The sequence below is a fragment of the Gopherus flavomarginatus genome, chromosome 6 (genome assembly GCF_025201925.1).
Source record: "Gopherus flavomarginatus isolate rGopFla2 chromosome 6, rGopFla2.mat.asm, whole genome shotgun sequence".
In the NCBI taxonomy this organism is placed as follows: domain Eukaryota; kingdom Metazoa; phylum Chordata; order Testudines; family Testudinidae; genus Gopherus; species Gopherus flavomarginatus.
In genome coordinates, this window is record NC_066622.1 from 117,741,696 (window position 1) to 117,762,196 (window position 20,501).

A 20,501-nucleotide genomic window follows, 5' to 3' on the forward strand; every position below is an offset into this window, starting at 1 on the left:
ATCATCTACTAAATGTGAATCTTTATATGAGAGAGTTTATCAAAGAAGTTTGCCTACATTTTAAATTGGTGGTTATCATCAGCTGCTTGTTCCCATTACAATTACTCAGATTGCAGAGGATCTTTTGTAACAAGTTCTGTTTAATAACTAAGACTACCCAGATAGAAAGCTATTGCTTTCTCACTGCCTTCTCTGTTAAGTTTTTGTGTTGTAAGACTTCACTATAAAATATTTGTTTTTCCTGCAGAGGCTTAGGCAAAGCATTGTATAAGCAGAGTAAAATGTGTTTCAAGAATGATATATTTTTCATTAGCAAAGTGAACATGTGTGAGTCAAACATGCAGTATAAATACTGTATAATAACTATGAATTTTACTTTTAACAAAATCTAGTCTTTCATCTTAACGTCACCTGTTAGTGAAGTGTCAGTTTATGACACAATTCCTGACATAGGGCACTCCCCGTACAGCCACCAGTCTGTTCTGAGTAGACCTGACTGCTGGGTTCCCTGTGCTTCTAACCAGGATGTTTCTAGCTATGGGTCTATATGTCACACTTCCAGGCTAGAATCTTTTGTCTGAGTCCTTCCTTGGGATGTGGGATTCTGCAGTCCAGCACCTTAGACCCCCAAACCAGTGTATCAGCCCTCCTGAGGTTCCCAGTTGTTTACATACTCGCCCTCCGCCTCCGCCCACTGAATCCCACCTAGCTGTGGGCACTCTGGCTTCTAGTTTAACTTCATCTGGGGACAACATGGCATGAAAGCAAGGAACACAAGCTTAGCAAAAGAATGTCTTAACCACATTCACGTCACACTTAAAAGCATTTGAGAGTTACAGATCTTTGAAAAAATAAGTCTTGAGAAGCCTCTCTGTGGCTAATTTCATCTCTTACACATAAGGCTGAGGTTTGTCAGTATTCAGACTGGGCACAGTGCCTTCTGCTCTCTCTCTCTCACACACATGCACACACACTTTCAGCTTCCATGTGGCAATGATTGTCCCACTGCTCAGAGACTCAACCTCCCCCCTTCAGTATAGTCTCCCTCCTTTTTCCATGTGTCCAGGTTGAGAAGCTGCATATCCATCAGCCATGCTGCTGCCCTTAGAAAATCCATTGTTCCATGGTGTTTGTTCAGCAGTTGAGGAAAAAATGGCCCTACATTAGGTTGTGGTGGCTTCTGAGTGATAGTCCTTCAATGAGGCGACAAACACTTTCCCTACATCGCAATAGACTGTTGTTTGTATGTTCAGCACACAGAACTAAGTGAAGATTACAAGACAAAATGGAGTTCACAGTTTGGTGCAGATGCATCCTTCTCTGTCACAAGTATATGATTTTTTTTCCTTTCTTGGCAAATCTGAATTGTCTTCTCCCTTGTGCAATTCATCTTCAAAGTAGGTATCTATTGAAAATGAATGCAATGTACTATATTTTTCTCCAAATATGTTCTGTCCTCTGTTGCCTGTGCTCTTTAGTACCGGCCACTGGGACCATAACAGGAAATAAAAGAACTTGGAAGGAATACACTAAAATGAAAGATGATATTGTAGATGACGTTGGGTTATTTCACTTGCATCTTGAGATAACCATTGCAGTTTTATCATCCTCCTTGGGAGGCTTCATTTTCACTGCAGCACATAAACTATTGTCATTTTTCTATTTTTACAACCAAAGGAACATTGTGGAGGAATATCTGTAGCTGTTCACAGAAGCCTAAAGTTTTGTCATAAAATAAGTAAAAGTCTAACTCTTTATTCTAGAGATAATTTCTTTTAAATGGTCCCTAGTAAAGGTAAATGTCTATAACTTGTCTTTCTTGGTCATCAGTGGGAAAAGAACCCTGGAAGCTATAGCAGACTCATTGTAGTTGAGGCACAGAGAGGGACAATTGGTACATACTGAACAATGGATTATGTTTATACTTATTGCAGGGATTCAGGTGGGGTTTCCCTTATCTCTGACAGGATGTTTCATGTTATAGCAAATCATAGGATTGGGCCTGCCCTATGGAAAGTGAACACTTACTCCTAATCATAGTGGTTATTAGTCTAAGGCCTGGTCCACCCTAAGCAGTTAAACCGATTTTAACAGCGTTAAATCGATTTAACGCTGTACTCGTCCACACTACAATGCACTTTATATCGATTTAAAGGGCTCTTTAAATCGATATCTGTACTCCTCCCCAACGAGAGGAGTAATGCTAAAATCGATATTAACATATCGATTTAGGGTTAGTGTGGCCGCAAATCGAAGTTATTGTTATTGGTTAGCTACCCACAGTGCAACGCTCCGGAAATCGATGCTAGCTTCGGACCATGGACGCACACCGCCGAATTAATGTGCCTACTGTGGCTGCGTGCAATTGATTTTATAATATCTGTTTTATAAAACCGGTTTAAGTTAATTCAAAATTACCCTGTAGTGTAGTCGTACCCTAAGTGTTCACAGAATTGGGTCTCTCTTTTGTATTTCATTAGTCTTACTCCAACAACTTGTTTTTTAGATATCCCTGAATGGTTTTTTTTATCTGAAAGCTTGCTGTGAAAATAGGGTATTGATTTACCTATTTTTAGCTTATATACTTGGGCTTTACCTTAATGGGATAGCCATTTTAGGAATGAGGTTGGGATCTCTGCTCAGTTGAATATTAATCAACAACAACAACAACAAAAGAAAACACTCGACAGTTTAAAAGTTTAACTTTATGAGGTTTCTGTGGATTCCTGTATGTTTGGCCAGAAGCACTTTGATATGGTTTAGTATAGTTCCTCATGGGAAGATCACAAAAGTTACAGTTTGACTGTTGAATTAAATCTTTGGGCCCAATTCTTCTCTCACATCAGCAACTCAGTAGTTACAACAGTGTAAAATCAACGTGAGTGGGAAATCTTGCTTCCCAGCTCTAATTCTGTTTTCAAGAGCAAAATTGATTCATGCTGTTCAGATTGTCTGTTTCAGATACTTAATTTATTTTGAAAAGATTAAGAAGGATGCCTCTTGAAAAGGATATATTAAAGTAGTCTTTCCCCAAATAGGCATGGTGCCCTCATGTGTTTTCCTGCAGAGGTCATGAAACCTTAGTCCAGACCCTTACCTGGTCTAAATTGTCATGGCTCCATTGACTTCATGAGAGAGAACTCCACTCGGATAGATGGAATTTTCCTCCCAGGTAGGCGGATTTGCCTGCCCTGCCTACATAAGGATTTGTATGGCACTCCACCCTTTAAACCTAAACATGGATCTTGGGATGCCTACAGAGAGCAAGAACATCTTCAGTGAAACCCTTTGGATGCTGACGAAAGAGGAGCCAATTGGCTGCAATGAAATCTGTCAACGGAGAGTAGGGTTGCCAGTTTTGGTTGGAGTATTCCTGGAGGTTTCATCACATGATATATTCTTAAATTAGAGATTAATCTTTAATTCCTGGAGACTCCAGAACAATTCTAGGGGGCTGGGATTGCAGATGTATAGAGTATCAGAGGGGTAGCTGTGTTAGTCTGGATCTGTAAAGGCAGCAAAGAATCCTGTGGCACCTTATAGACCAAAAGACGTTTTGGAGCATGAGCTTTCGTGGGTGCATCTGACGAAGTGGGTATTCACCCACGAAAGCTCATGCTCCAAAATGTCTGTTAGATGTATAGAGGGATCTCTGACAAGTGGAATTTTGGTTGGAAATCTGAGGTGAAGCAAGATGCATTCAGCAGCTCTTCCCTGGCTCTTCTCACTCTCTCCTCTCCTGAATCATGGAACCCCAACTCCACAGCAGGGCTACTGTGGTGGCTGAAAAGCAAGAGGAAAGGCATCAGAGCTGCTGCTCTCCCCACCCTCACTGCTTTGGGCCCAACATGCCACAGGTAGCTACTGTGTACATCACCCAACAGAAGGATAGCATGTGGCCAACAGTTTGTGAACAAACCTTTGCTGTGTTTATGGCGGACTTACAGTTTGGGAAGTAGAAATGGAAGGGAAAAAGTTATGAATGTTTGTGGACTTTAAATTGCCTAAGTATAATAGGAGAAGAGAAAGTCCTAGATTGGATATGATGTCTTTCCAGACATTAAGGAAAAAAATGGTATAAACTTCGTTTTACTGTGCATGTTTGTGCACATTTATCATCCCATAAAGGTTGGGATTGCAAGTATTTTTGATGTGTCAGAAAGAAAATCTTTTTTTTTTCGTGTTGTGAAGAATTTCTTCAGGTTCCTACATTGAACTCACCCATGTCAAAGCATTGAAGGACTGTGGTTCTTTGCTGCTTCCTAAAAAATGCTGTGTTCTCTTTCGCGATTAGTTATTTACTTCCAGAGGGATGAGTGCATTGCACTTTACAAAACACCATAGAGTTCCCTACCCTGAGCAACTTGCAAAACAATCAACTAAATCTAAATATTTATTCTCTTTGTCTGCATGAAATATCATTTGGTTCTATAGATGTTTGCACAGAATGTACTCTGCCAGTGTTTGTTTCATTTCCTATGGTTTTAGTTTAGAAAGAAGTTTTTAATAGGAGAGAGAAATATTCTTAGGGTGGAAAGTAGTGCAAACCATTTGTAATACTCTGTTGTAATTATCTTAAGTAGATACGCTTGTTGGAGAACTTGTGTTTGTTGGGCTGCATTTTAGTTATCACTCTGATTCCCCAGGTAGTCTTGGATCTGATGGATCTTCTTACACTTCTCTCTTTTAAGTATGTGCTACCACGTGTTGTGAGGATATGTAATGCCAACATAGACATTTGAGAGGTAGGCCTGTGAGGTAATGCATATGTCTGACCTTGATTATTTGTGTTTAATTTTTTTCAGGAGCTTAGAGGAGAAAATAAACATGAGCCTACCCTTACAGTGAATGTTTGTACTTCTTACAGAGATCAAAAAACAAATGTGTGCCAGGATGCCCACATCAGAAGCATACCATTGAGCTTCCCTAAATGTCCTCAAGGGAATGGTCAGATCTGGAACTGACTGAGGCCCTGTTAATTCTTCTTTTACCATTGGTTTAAGGTTACCCAGGACACACATTGTCTTTACTAGTTTCTCCCCAGACTCCCACCACCCCATGTGTGTGTGTTACACACATGCACTTGGATCTCTTCCTTTTCTTTGCCTTCCATAAGAGGGCATACTTTGGTCTGGCCCACTGCTGAGGCAGCTCGGCCCCCAAATAGGTATCCGTTTTCTCGACCGCCTCACCAGCACTGGCCAGAACCACTTGACTCAAATTTGGACTCCCACAGGCAGAATATGCAGGAATTGCTCTTGGACCACTAGGTCCATGATTTTTTCTGTGGAGTTTGTCTCTGGAGCCAGTCAATGACTCATGCAGTCCCACAACTGTTGGGCTATTATCTGTGGTCATACTCCCTGTGGGAATAGTTTGACCAGAAACATTTGCTGATACCTCTTCTGAGTCAAGCCCAGTGAGCCCAAAATAGCTGCATATTAGCCCATCTGTTCATTACTCATTCTTATATGCTGCCTGGGCCACTCCCATCAGGGGATCCTGTGGCCACCCAAGATGACTCCTCCGAGCTGGCCATACTGGCTACCTGCACAGATGTGCAGAGGAAGGTCTCGGTGTCATTTTCTGGACTCAGCTTTGCTGATCCAGCTACAGGCCTGCCTGAGCTACCCTTTCCTGATCATCAGATTTCTTAAAGCCTATTTCTCCAGCTGTTTTAGGAACTGCTCCTGGTGCTCCGTCCTCTGCCGCTGCTGTTCAGCAGCAAGCTGTGTCTCCTGCAGGTTTTCTAGAAGTTTACAGGTGGATGGGCTGGGTCTGCCTCTGCTGTTCCTGTGTTGCTGGCCTACTGCCATCAGGCATAGAATGTCTTCCACCGTTCATTCATAAATACCACCCCCCCTCCAAACAAAAGGGCTGGGGGGAGGACACCAGAAAATTCTTGCTAGTTATCTCCCATCTATCACTGGCTCTTCCGTATTTGTTCCAATATCCCCTTGATTCCAGGGATCTAGTGAGTGCCCACATTCTCCACTAGGGTGTCATTGCATCGCCACTCCCTATATGCTTCTTTGTAGTGGAGCAAAACATTGCATCTGCTCTACCTTAGTTTCTCAAATGGAGTTTCTAGCCTGCTCTGGTCATTTGTGGGTCTGCCTGCCAGCTTGGTCACTACAAATATTCAACCTTCTTCTGGGGTAGCAGAGTCCAGCGCCACAGTCCAAAAGAAACACAAAATAATGGAGTCTTTGTCCCAGGTGGACTTAATTCTCAGCCCTTCTGGTGGTGGTTGTCCCCCCACTTCCCTTCCGGTGGACCTGACTCTGCTGAATCCTGCTTACCAGCTGGCAGGTCCAGGTACACACAGAGTCCCAGGTCAGAACCTACCTTCCTTCCATGAAGATAATGACAAGCAGAAATTTTATTAGTTCCTGGCCCTAACCTGGCTTCTCTCCCCAAGTTAGAGCTGTTGGTCTGCTCCCTTTCCCTGCCAGCTCCCAGCTAAGCAGGCTGTCCTCTTTTTAGCCCGTCCTTCAGGCCTGGCGTCCATTTCAGGTGTAGTGGTTGGGGCTGATGGAGCTAACAGCAGTTCATTGACCTTTTACAGGTCAGTGTGAAGTTTGTAACCCCATCACAGTGCTTACCTCTAAGCCCTCAAACTATCCTGTTGTACAATACTTTACCTTGACCACCAGATTATCAATTAGAATGTGACCTTGGTAAGTAATTGCTGAAAATAGTTACCATTTGGTGACCTGTCATAATTGAAATGAAATGGGGGTCTCAGTCCAGTTCCTAGTTGACAAGTGTCCATGTTAAGGTTGACACAAATTGTCACTGTTACTGGCAATCTCAGCAGAGGCCCAGAGAATAGGCACAGATGCTGAACTAGTTATTCACCAGTAGAGGTGCTCCCACAGGTCAGGCTGGAGGCATTCTTGTAGGGTGGTGTTTGGAGATTGTTGTACATTCTTGCTCTAGGCATATAGGCTCTAGCCAGCAAACACATAGGCACCTGCTTTCTTCAAAGTACTTAGCAGGTGTCTAAGTTCTTTGCTGAATGAGAGCTATAAGATTTGACCAGAGTCAAGTGCAATTTTCCATTTTGAATCAGGCCCACAGAACTTTAGGCGGGTATTTTCCAAGAACCCTCATGAAGTTAAGCCCCCAACTCTTATTGAAAGTAAATGCCCAATACATTAATTCTCATAAGAACTACATCACTTGATTTCCACTAAGGTCAAACTTGGGGGGAAAAGTAAGTGTTCATTACCATATCGGGGTGATTGGCAGGTTCTCGTGATGCGTTAGGGATCTAATTTAACCACTTTCAACTCAAAACAGCAAAGACTGAGGTAAACATGCACTTGATGAGTGTTAGCGAGACCATGACAAAACCAAAGAGCTGTCTGCAAATCACAGAAGCAGAGCCAATTTCTAAATACTGTCTTAAGTGATTTATGCACTAGTCAGAAATTAATTGCTGACTGAAATTTAAATGATATATCTATTTGGTTTCATTATGAAGAGTTTTTGTTCCATTTAGAGTTTATTCTAGTTTATTTATCTTCCAAAGATTTTTGCTTCCCCTCTCATTTCTTAACTTCCATTAAGCACGCGTTATTTTGCCTTTGCACTGACTCATGTTGCTGTATTACAAATATTGCACCATGACAACAACCAGACTTGCTTGGCGCTAGCCAACTCTGTCAAAATAAATGACCTTCATCTTCCACATTTGCATGTGGTTGGTGCATTCTGTGGGGAAATCACATTCAGGCAGCTGTGGGCAAATCTAGTAATATGAATGTCTGACCTAAGCTTTGCACAAAGATGAAACATTTCCCAAAACCTAGTTTCATGTGCTCCTCTCTTACAAGGTGAGTGATTTCTCCTCCCCTGAAGTAGAGCCCATGCAGTTAATCATTGAATGTGAAGGTCTATAAGCTCATTTTTGTTGTTGCAAAGTTTGCCTGTCTATTTTGGATCCATGTTTACTAGTGGCATTTTTTTAGACACAGGCACCTGATTATTATATCAATATACCACATATTGTCATTAAATTGACACTTGGGTGAATACAATAGAAATGTATGTGTCTACATGCTTTGTACACTCTGATGATTTGTGCACTCAACTATGGGATTTGACATTTTATACAATTTAAATTTGGACTTCCAAAATTTATTAATACTGACATCTGAAATTTTATAGAAGACATTTCAACTTTCAAGTTATTTTTGTGCTATTTCTCTAGTCCTTTTATTTCAACATGCTTTTATTTCTATTATATAAATGCTAAGAAAACATTTTTTAGATAGGGTAGTGCCAGCATAACTCATTTATCTTAATCAAATAAAAATGCTGAATCTTTTGATAGTGAAGAAAGTACAGAGTCCTATAGCTTAGGAGTGGCCACTCCATCAGCTTCCTCTTCCTTCAGATGTAAAATCAAATTATTTCTATCCTGATCTTGACAGCTGGTATCAAGGGGAAAGCTAACAGCACTGCAGCATGGTTACAGTAAATTCCAAATCTGCAGCCTCAAGCAAGGTGTAGTCCAGCTATGAATAATAGTTTTTCATAGATTACTTTGCAACAAAAATATGCTCTGTGCAATGCCCTTTGTAATTAAACTTCCAGTATGGATGCAACAAACATGCTGAATAAATCTACTCCATTAATATTTTCACACATGAAAGCTGAAGATGATTGTATGGCTATTGCTATAGTAACATCTTTGCTGGTTAGTCAGTCCATCAAGACAGGGACAGGTTTAAGGATCTGTTGTTAACAAACCAACATTGGGTTCAGTTTGAGGCATAAGACAAAAACAAGTACCAGTGAATATAGAATAATATACATACTAATAATTATTTTTATTATTTGTATTCCAGTACTGCCTAGACATCCCAGTCAAAACAGGGGATACATTGTGCTAACTGCTGTACTTATAGGATATGTCTCCACAGCATCTGGGAGTCTTCCCAGACTAGAGGCTTGCTCCCAGCTGCAGTATAGGTGTACCCTAAATGTGTTATCTCAACTTGACCGCAGACATTCTGTGTGAGATGGGCTCTGAACGTGCGTCTCCTGAAAACCCATCTAATGCTTTAGCCACAAGACTATCCTTGCTGTCGTCTAACTTTTCACCCCAATACCAGTAGATGTCTTGTTGGGAAATGATCTAGAGTCCTGGCCCTGAATCTGGGGCCACTTGTGTTGTTACTCAGAGCAAAAATCAGAAAGCCATAGCCCTTGGTTCTGACCCTGAGCTGTGAGCTTTCTCACAACATAAGGCCTGGAGAGCTTTCCTGTGATTCTTTTTTAACTTAATAGTGATTTCTAAAAGCAATATTTAATTAATTGTTTTACTTCAAAATTCTTCTGCCTGCAGTTTTCAATTTAAATCTGGAGATGAAAGTTAAGTGCAGAATGACCACAGGAGAGCTCTCCTGAAAGCAGCTTCAGTGCCAGGGAATAAGTCCAGACCAGGAAGTAGTTGTTTACATAAACAGTTCCAGCCAATGATGGCTATCATCACAAGTTGCAGCTGCTCTTAGCCAATCAGGAGCATGGAATTTTTGAAGCCAGGATTTTTTTTATGGAACAAATGATGTTTCCTAGTCAACTTACATTTTCATTTGGCATAGTATTGCTCTTGTATTTCTCAATCATTCATATTCCAGACGAGCAATAAATCTAAAAGTCATTGCCTACTCTACTCATCAGGTAGACATGCATAATAATTCTAGTTCCTTTATAAGAAATGAGAGGGTTTCTTTCCTGCCAGTTGGCTCTTGGATATGTCATATCTTTTTCTCTTTTGGTCTGTTTCTGTCAACAGTAGCCTAGCATCTCATTCACAAGAGATGATTTAAATTGTCCATTATTTGTTTTATTTATTTTTCAGGGGATTTGTCAGAGTAATTCCTGCTTGGCCTCAACTGAGGGTCTAATTCAAATTGTGTACTATTTATTCAGTGTTTCAATATTTTTTGTTCTCAGATTACTAAATAAATTGCACTAATCCTAATTCAAACCTACAGAAAAAAACAAACACCAAAAACGAAAACAAAACAGTTGACTGTAAATTTGCACATATTTTTTTTTAATTCAAGTACAAGCTAAGAGAAGTATGTGCCTTATAATTATGTCATGTGAGAGTGCATAATGAAATTAATTTAAGTACTCTGAATTAGGAGAGAAGTGAGGAAAACAACAGACTACTTTAAATGTCTTAGGGTCAGAGCTGTTTCTTAATGCACAAACCATTCTCTGGTCTCATGGGTACTAGTTGCGTACTGGAAAAAAGCAGTGGATTGATGGGATATCCCAATAGAATAGGTCAGAAAGCAACAGGCTACTTGAAAAAGCGGTTATAGACTTGGCACGTCTGTAGTGTGTTGTTTTAATAAAAGTATTTTAGTTTCACATTTTGTAATATTGAAGGATCTTGCACATGGAATAAGTGGTGTCAGCATGGAAATTGATGGTCTATATTCCTCATTATTTTTTGCTTGTCTTACAACATATGACTGCAAATTTTTTTTGGTTCTTTCTAAAAGAGACTGTACATAACACTTTTTACATACCACAATGATGTGGTGGGTTTTTTGTTGGTTAATCTAAGCAGAAAATATAAACCATATAACTGACATCAGCTTTTATCGCGAGTGGGATTTCTATTGAATCTTGCAATGCATTTTCAAAAAGTTGTCTCAAAGTGGAAATTATTATGCTTTTGCAATAAACATATACAGTTTTGAAAGACTTGCAAAAACAAATGGAGGAATATTAACATAACTTCCTATGAAATAATAATGTTGAGCATATTTCAGAGGTTTATACATTAAAACCCACCTTCTTCAGAATAATCCCTAATTCTCTTGCATATTTGAAATATATTTATGTAAGGTGCTTATATGGCCTCTGTTATCACAATATCAGAGCACCTCACAATCTCCAGTGTAGTTATTCTCTCAACATCCCTGTGAGATAGAGAAGTGCTATTATCCCCATTTATTTTCCAGATCAGGAGCAAGGCTATACATCTCTTAGGAAGTCTATGGAGGAGAAGGAGGGAATAGAACTCAGATCCTCCATGGTCTAAGGCTAGAACCCAAACCACTGGACTATCCTTCTCTAGCAGTGACAAAAGGACTCACTGTTCTGGATGAACTATTATTTAAATTACCTATGCACCTTTTGAAGAGTGACAGTTTTATCTTTTGATGGTATGTTCATCATTTTTTATATCACAGCCTGGTAGTGTTAATTGACTGTCAATGAAATTTTATTATGAACTCACGAATAAACATATCCATAATTTACATATTATCTAAAAGGCTTTAAGGCTAGGAGAACCCATTATGCTGCTGCAATATCTTAATTCCTTACTGTGTAACGTTATAGTTAATTCTGTTTTGTCCTCTTAAATTCTATGGTGTGCATATCTCCTGGGCTTTGGAATCAGTGCACTAATATTAAAGTGGTAATCAAAATTCCCTCTAAATATTCATGCAAATAAATGACTCCCATGTGTCTGAATGCCAAGGCTGCAGTCAGAAGCATTTATTTGGTATTGTAGAGCAGGGGTTCTCAACCTTTTTCTTTCTGAGGCTCCCCCGACATGCTATAAAAACTCCATGGCCCAGCTGTGCCACAACAACTGTTTTTCTGCATATGAAAATCAGGGATGGCATTAGGGTATAGGAGGGCAATTGCCCAGGACCCCTCACACCATAGGGGACATTGCAAAGCTAAGTTGCTCAGGCCCTGGGTAGTGGGGCTCGGGGCCCCTGGCTGCAGTCTTGTGTGGCGGGACTTTGGCTTTCTGCCCTGGGCCCTAGCGAGTCTAATGCCAGCCATACTTGGCAGACCCCCTGAAACCTGCTCGCAGCCCCCCAGGGGGCCCTGGATCCCTGGTTGAGAACCACTGTTATAGAGGGATCTATTTATTGAAAAGTACACTGGGACACAGTATTTTAATATTGTTACTGTTTTGCAAGGGGGGGGGAAAGAAGCTGCACATAAATCTGCACTAGTGACGTTTGAAACAAATGATTTAAAATGGAAGTGACCATCTCTCTTTAAAAGTCTAGTCTGTACTTAATGGTGTGTTTAAGAGAGTTGGAGTTTTGCCAAGTTTTTAATATAGTGAATTTGGAATTCCGCCTCAATCACCCACATGCGCACACACAAAGAGCAATCTTGCCATAATGATTTCAATTTTAATAAAGGGTTGTGATTTTCTAAATCACTTATAAATACTTATATTTAAAAGACGTGTCATTCAGTCAGTCTGAGGTAGTACAGACTCTTTAGTGAATAAATCAGAAATTTGGAAGCATTTTTTTTATAAATCAGTGAAATGCTAAATCACTGAAATTCAAATGTTTCAGCTCTGATTGACCTAATTTAGTTTTTCAAAAAGTAAATTAAATGTGCAGGTGATCCTCTGAGGTAACTATAAGAGGACTGTTTGGAAATAGTGACCATAATATAATAACATTTAACATCTCTGTGGTGGGAAGAACATCTCAACAGCCCAACACTGGCATTTAATTTCAAAAAGGGGAACTATGCAAAAATGAGGGGCTTAATTAAACAGAAATTAAAAGATACAGTGACTAAAGTGGAAATCCCTGCAAGTTGCATGGACGCTTTTTAAATACACCATAATAGAGGCCCAACTTAAATGTATACCCCAAATTAAGAAACACAGTAAAAGAACTAAAAAAGAGCCACCGTGGCTTGGCTTAACCATGTAAAAGAAGCAATGAGAGATAAAAAGAAATCTTTTAAAAAGTAGGAGTCAAATCCTAGTGAGGTAAATAGAAAGGAGCATCAACACTGCCAAATTAAGTGTAAAAATGTAATAGGAAATCCAAAAAGGAGTTTGAAGAACAGTTAGCCAAAAACTCCAAAGGTAATAACAAAATGTTTAAGTACATCAGAAGCAGGAAGCCTGCTAAACAATCAGTGGGGTTGGATGATTGAGATACAAAAGGAGCGCTTAAAGACAATGAAGTCATTGCAGAGAAACTAAATGGATTCTTTGCTTACGTCTTCACGGCTGAGGATGTTAGGGAGATTCCCAAACCTGAGCCAGCTTTTGTAGGCGACAAATCTGAGGAACTGTCACACACTGAAGTGTTACTAGAGGAGGTTTTGGAATTTAATTGATAAACTTAACATTTCTAAACAAATCACCGGGACCGGATGGCATTCATCCAAGAGTTCTGAAAGACTCAAATGTGAAGTTGCGGAACCATTAACTATGATTTGTAACCTGTCCTTTAAATCGGCTTCTGCACCCAGTGACTGGAAGATAGCTAATGTAACACCAATATTTAAAAAGGGCTCTAGAGGTAATCCCGGCAATTACAGACCGGTAAGTCTAACGTCAGTACCGGACAAATTAGTCAAAACAATAGTAAAGAATAAAATTGTCAGACACCTAAAAAAACATAAATTGTTGGGCAAAAGTCAACATAGTTTCTGTAAAGGGAAATCATGTCTTACTAATCTATTAGAGTTCTTTGAAGGGGTCAACAAACATGTGGACAAGGGGGATCCAGTGAACATAGTGTACTTAGATTTCCAGAAAGCCTTTGAGAAGGTCCCTCACCAAAGGCTGAGACGTAAATTAAGTTGTCATGGGATAAGAGGGAAGATCCTTTCATGGATTGAGAACTGGTTAAAAGACAGGGAACAAAGGGTAGGAATAAATGGTAAATTCTCAGAATGGAGAGGGGTAACTAGTGGTGTTCCCCAAGGGTCAGTCCTCGGACCAATCCTATTCAACTTATTCATAAATGATCTGGAGAAAGGGGTAAAAAATGAGGTGGCAAAGTTTGCAGATGATACTAAACTGCTCAAGATAGTTAAGACCAAAGCAGACTGTGAAGAACTTCAAAAAGATCTCACAAAGCTAAGTGATTGGGCAACAAAATGGCAAATTAAATTTAACGTGGATAAATGTAAAGTAGTGCACATTAGAAAAAATAACCCCAATTATACATACAATATGATGGGGGCTAATTTAGCAACAACAAATCAGGAAAAAGATCTTGGAGTTATTGTGGATAGTTCTCTGAAGATGTCCACGCAGTGTGCAGAGGCAGTCAAAAAAGCAAACAAGATGTTAGGAATCATTAAAAAGGGGATAGAGAATAAGATGGAGAATATATTATTGCCCTTATATAAATCAATGGTACGCCCACATCTTGAATACCGCATACAGATGTGGTTTCCTCGTCTCAAAAAAAGATATATTGGTACTAGAAAATGTTCAGAGAAGGGCAACTAAAATGATTAGGGGTTAGGAACAGGTCTCATATGAGAAGAGATTAAAGAAGCTAGGACTTTTCAGCTTGGAAAAGAGGAGACTAAGGAGGGATATGATAGAGATATATAAAATCATGAGTGTGGTGGAGAAAGTAGATAAAGAAAAGTTATTTACTTATTCCCATAATACAAGAACTAGGGGCCACCAAATGAAATTAATGGGAAGCAGGTTTAAAACAAATTAAAGGAAGTTCTTCACACAGCACACAGTCAACTCGTGGAACTTCTTGCCTGAGGAGGTTGTGAAGGCTGGGACTATAACAGTGTTTAAAAGAGAACCGGATAAATTCATGGTGGTGAAGTCCATTAATGGCTATTAGCCAGGACGGATGAGGAATGGTGTCCCTAGCCTCTGTTTGTCAGAGGGTGGAGATGGATGGCAGGAGAGAGATCACTTGATCATTGCCTGTTAGGTTCTCCTTCTGGGGCACCTGGCATTGGCCACTGTTGGTAGATGGGATACTGGGCTAGATTGACCTTTGGTCTGACCCAGTATGGCTGTTCTTATATTCTTATGACTCTCTTAAACTAGAAACAGAATTTCAAAACAAGAAAGTATTGTCTAACATTTCAATGAAGCTTATTTGTTAAGGTGCAAACTGAGCATCAATGGTCTTTGATGGATATACCAATCTGACACTTGGCAACAAGGGGTTAAGGAACTGCTCTGGACTTAGCCAGCTCTGCCCCACTACACGTGTAAGAGATGTACAGACTGGAGGAGGAGGTAGAAGGGAGCAGAACAGCTCACTTGCAGGCAGACAAGGGAAGAGGAAGGACCGCTATCTGGCAGCTTCTGAGGAAAGGGCTGAGGGAAGGGAGGACCTGCTTCCGTTATACCCTGAAAGGGAGGCATTTCCTTCTCTTGCATACTGGCTCTGTTTGTTTGTGTTAGTTTCCCTTGTTTTGTATATGGACTACCCTGGATGGGGAGAGTCTTAGAACAGACGTGGCCACCCCAAGAGAGAGAGCTGCCACACCACCACCAACTGCGAAGAGGCGCCCAGCGATGAGCTGATCCCCTTCACACCTTCCTGTTACAGGCTGTAAACTTTGGACATTAGATGGGTTGTAGGAAGTGGCCAAGGGAGGGCAGCCTTAAGGCTCTTCTAGCTGTCAGTCCCTTTGGTCGCCCTCACAGGACCCTGGGCCGGAGCCTGGTGGAGTGGCAGGGCCTGGGCTCCCCTACCAAAACCCTTCTCTGCATATCATAGGGCCTAATCCCCTGATCAGTAGGCAACGCTCCCCCCAAGCAAGATGATCACGTGGTCCTTAATATAAATGTGGGCTTTGTATTACGACTGACTTTGCACATGTAAACTGTAATTCAGCATTCAAGTGCAGTATTCAAGAATTACTGGATGGTTATTGACTCACTAGGCAAAGTAGTTGTGATGGGTTGGGTCACAGAGACCCCCTTGGGACTTCCACCTGATGTGCTGAGACTACCTCTGAGCCCGTTTTCCCTGACATCTTGGGACATCTCTAGCACCCAGACACCCAGTTCCCGTGGGATCCAAACCCCAAATAAATCAGTTTTACTCTGTACAAGGCTTATACAGGGTAAACTCATAAATTGTTTGCCTTCTATAACACTGATAGAGATGCACAGCTGTTTGCTCTGGGTCAATTAATAAGCAAGAAGTGATTTTTATTAAGTATAAAAAGTTGGATTTAAGTGGTTCCAAGTAATAACAGATAGAACAAAGTAAATTACCAAGCAAAATAAAATAAAACACGCAAGTCTAAGCCTAATACAGTAGGACACTGAATATAGAGGAAATCTCACTCTCACAGATGTTCCAATAAGTTTCTTTCACAGGCTAGACTCCTTTCTAATCTGGGCCCAATTCTTTCCCCTGGTACAATCCTTGTTCCAGCTCAGGTGGTAACTAGGGCCTGGACTACACTTGCACATTATATCACAATAAAGCCTCTCAGAGCGCTCTACTTTTCTCCCCGTCCACACTGGCAAGACACATAAAGCACTCTGACTCCCTGGCTGGAGCGCTCCTGGTACTCCAGCTTGGCGAGAGGATTAACAGCTGTTGCGTATTGAGCGAGACGCTTCAGTGCCAGTGTAAATGAGAAGTAACGTTACAATGCTCTAATTGACCTCCAGAAACATCCCATAATTCCCTTAACTGAAGTGGCCTCTCTTGTCTTTGTTGTGAACTCGGGACATGGAAGTGCTCTTTCAAAGCTCCATTTCGGAGTGCTGGCTGCTTATCTGGTCTCAGAAAAAACCAAACCACTAATGTTTGCTTTGAGTGAGAGAGAGAGAGGCGGGAGGGCTCTCTTTCGGAGTGCTGGCTGCTCCGAGGGAAAAAAAAACCAAACAGCTAATGTTTGCTTTGAGTGAGAGAGAGAGAGGTGGAGGATGGAGGGGGGTCTGAACTTACAAGACAGTGTGCTGACACACTCTCAGCACCCCAAAACTCCACTCTCTCTCCCCCCCACACTCCCTGTCACACTCCACCCACCCCCATTTGAAAAGCACGTTGCAGCCACTTGAACGCTGGGATAGCTGCCCATAATGCACCGCTCCCAACGCAGCTGCAAGTGCTGCAAATGTGGCCATGTCAGTATGCTTTCAGCTCTCAGTGTGGACAGACGGCAGCACTTTCCCTAGTGTGCTCTACAAAGGTGGGTTTAACTTAAAGCACTCTGCAGCTGCAAGTGTAGCCAAGCCCTAGGGGATTTCTCATGACTGCAGCCAGCACACAGGTATACAGGAAGACTTACAAGTAAACAGAGCCATTTACAACCAATTATCCTGGTTAATGGGAGCCATCAAGATTCCAAGCCACCATTAATGGCCCACACTTTGCATAATTACAGTAGGACCTCAGAGTTATATTTCATATTTCTAGTTTCAGATACAAGAATGATACATTTCTACAAATAGGATGATCACGCTCAGTAGATTATAAGCTTTGTAATGATACCTTACAAGAGACCTTTTGCATGAAGCATATTCCAGTTACTTTATATTCACTCTCATTAGAATATTTTCATAAAACCACAGAGTGCAATGTTACGGTAGTGTTTTAATGCGTACTCCTCCACACTCCTAGAATCTTACAATAGTTTGTTTCAGGCCTTTAATCTTCTCTCTGAGGATCTCTTATTTAATGAATGGAGCCTCATACCTCCTTGATATAGGGAAGAATTATTATTGGGAAACTGGGGAACAGAGAATTGAATATCTTGCCCAGTATCTCACAGAAATTGTGTCAGAGCTGGAAATAAAATTTAGAAGTCCTGAATAGGATTTTTAATTTTTTGGTGCTGTTCTCCAGTTGACATCTCCTTCTCAATGGTGCTCTAACTATGATCTAGAGAGATCAAATAGTTTGTCTGTTTTCACAGAGATTATTGTGATTATTTTCTTTATTTCTGATCACTCTGCCTGGAATGGCAGTCGTGGTGGGTTTTTTTTGTTTTGTTTTGTTTTTTAAGTTAAAAACCTTGGGAGGGAGAGGTTAGGGTTTTGGGTCTTTTTGTTTTTGTTTGGGTTTTGTTTTGTTTTACAGTAAGTTTATAAAAATACCAGTTAAAATTTACAATTATTCCTAGGGAAACATAAATTGATTCAGCAGTGCTGCCTTTCCCACCAAAGTTCCAATGATGATCACAGGTCTCTGCTACCCAGGGGGTCTATGCTGTAGGCCCTGATTCAGCAAAGTACTTAAGCACAAGCTTCAAGTACATGAATATTTTGACTGGAGTCATATAACTGACTCCCCAATCTCAGCACCGCAGATTTGGTTACAGGTGAGGAGGAAACTAGATGTGACTATAAACATCTTAATTGCAAACTGCCCCACAAAGCCTAAGGCTGATTCAGCTCATTTAAAAACACAACAGTGGGCAAGAGCTTTCATGAGGCATTTGTGGCAAGATGTTACACCAGCATTTGGAGAAGAAAAAGATTGTTTCATAATTGTATTGGGGACATTCCAGAAGGCCTCCAGGAACTGATCTGCAGTGTACTGCTGTGGTTCTGTCTTACAAACTGAATCAGAGCTATATTCCTGCCACAGTCTGATCTCAGGAAGAGTACATGTGATGTAATTGCTTACCGTGTATAGACTCTTTCATCTGTCTTTGTGAAGCAAGTGTGATACCCTGCTGATTCCCAAACTGCCGTTCTCTCTGTTTATTAACAGAGAATTATGGCTTATGAGATGTTGCATTGCAAAGAGTTAATGTTCTCTCAATGTTATGTTCTCCCTTCAAGGAATAAGGGCCCTATCGTGTCAGGTTCCCTGAGTTGCCATTGTATGCAGCAGGATTTGGGTGCTTAGCACATTGCAGCATCAGTCCCTAAGAGAATATTATTGGCATTGAACTTAGTTGTCATCTTTTTCGTTTTTCAGAGTCACCCAGCACTGATGAAGTTTCTAATACAAACTGAAAGTAAGCGACTAGTCATCAGTCTGGAGAGAAATGAGTAAGTAGATCTAATTCATATTCCTTGCACACAGGAGGTGCTAGTGGAGGGATTATAGTCTTAAAACTGATGGGGTGTGTAATGTTTGGATCTGTGGGAAAGTCTACTTCCTAGTGCTTATGGAAACAAACTCCTGCCAATAGTGTTTCATTCCAGTTTGTATTTTGGCTCTTATAATTCTGGTTACTGTACTGTAAGAATCCAGTATCTCTATATATGACATTGAAAAGAAAAGCATTTCCTCTCAGTGTTTTCCTTGTTATCAGCCTTTTGTTTTTCCTGTGGCAACTTCCTCTGTTTACATATTGAGGGAAACCCTGTGGGTCCTGGAGCATCTTCCTGGAGGGTCTGTTCTTCCCTGATACCCCCTGCTGCCATTGGCTGACTGCCTCTGCACACACACTGTGCCCCTGAGATACAGAGCATGAGTCAGTCAGTATTAATCCCCTGCTGGAATTGTCAATGGTTCCATGGGCTTCTTGGAGGGGGAGATGAGATGATGCTACATAAAGCAGTTACCATCTGTCTTGGTCCCACCATCCCTGGTAAGATGATATTCCCAAACTGCAAAGCCCCAGCTTTGTGATGTTCATGCAGTAGAGCCTCTAGGGGGGAGGTGAACAATCCCTATTCAACCCTTTTCTCTCTAATCTGCACTTACCAGCCACACAGACTGTGTTTTGTGCACATTTCACCTGCACTTGCTGGTTCTGTATGAAATGCCCATAAGTAGACAGGACAGAGCTGTGTGTTTCTCTTTGGTACCGCTAGTTCGGTCCATTATTATGAGACTGAGGTCAAGGCCCCTGGTACTAGGCACTATACATACACATAGAAACAAGGTCCCTGTCATGAAGAATTTACAGTCCAGTTAGACAAGACAGACAAGGGCTGAGGAACAGAGGTACACAGAAATTAAGTGGCTTGCCCAGGGTCACTGAGGAAGTCTGTGTCAGAGCCATTAATTGAACACAGATCACCCAAGTTTTATTCCTTTACCTTAACCAAGAGGTCATCCTTCCTCTTTAGGCCTAAGTTCTCATGCCAACAGTATCAACTACATTCTGGGAAGCAGACAGAGGTGGAACCATCCAAGTGAACAGAAAATGTTCTCTGTGTCTCATACAAAATACTATACAGTTTGTGTTACATTGCAGATCCAGGGTCAGATGCATTCTGTGATCACATTTTCTTAAAACTATAGAATAGCGAAAAGGATTTTCTGCAGGTTTTCTAGCTGATGAACTGTAGGAATAAACACTTCTTGTCATCTAACAGAGAAGCTGCAAGCACAGACATACAACGGTTGTACTGTATAAACTTTGGCGGGGAAGGGCATAGAGTGAGAGATGAAAGCAAATGTCCACAGTATGAAATGTGCTGCGTTCAAGCTGGTGACAAGTCAGCGTGGACCTCAGTGAGGACACCTCTTTACTATTTCATGGTAAAACCAGGAATAATGCTTTTTATTACCAGTCAGTTGGATGACCTGAACATCATCCCTCTGTGGCACAATGTCCACTGCACTCTCCCAGTCGGTGTTATACCCAAATCACAATGGTCGTTGATTTTCAGTGCTTCTTAGTAGTTCATTTCCTCTGTCTGAAACAAGGTGCAGATTGCACATTCTGAGATTATTCAGTTCCAATTGTTCATTGCAGCTAAAAGACTGAATTTGCTTAGTAAGTATGGTATTAGTTTTATATTCTTTTAACTTTTGAGAAAGGAGATA

At 40.9% G+C, this 20,501-nt stretch overlaps 1 protein-coding gene across 2 annotated transcripts in view; it reads left to right on the forward strand.

Annotated features, from left to right (window-relative positions):
* ADAM12 (ADAM metallopeptidase domain 12) overlaps positions 1–20,501 on the forward strand; it is a 330,750-nt gene that overhangs the window by 65,601 nt on the left and 244,648 nt on the right. For both annotated transcript variants that reach the window (XM_050959376.1, XM_050959375.1), the window contains exon 3: positions 18,696–18,769. In XM_050959376.1, coding sequence (XP_050815333.1) covers positions 18,696–18,769 — 74 coding nt within the window. The remainder of the gene's footprint in view (positions 1–18,695; positions 18,770–20,501) is intronic.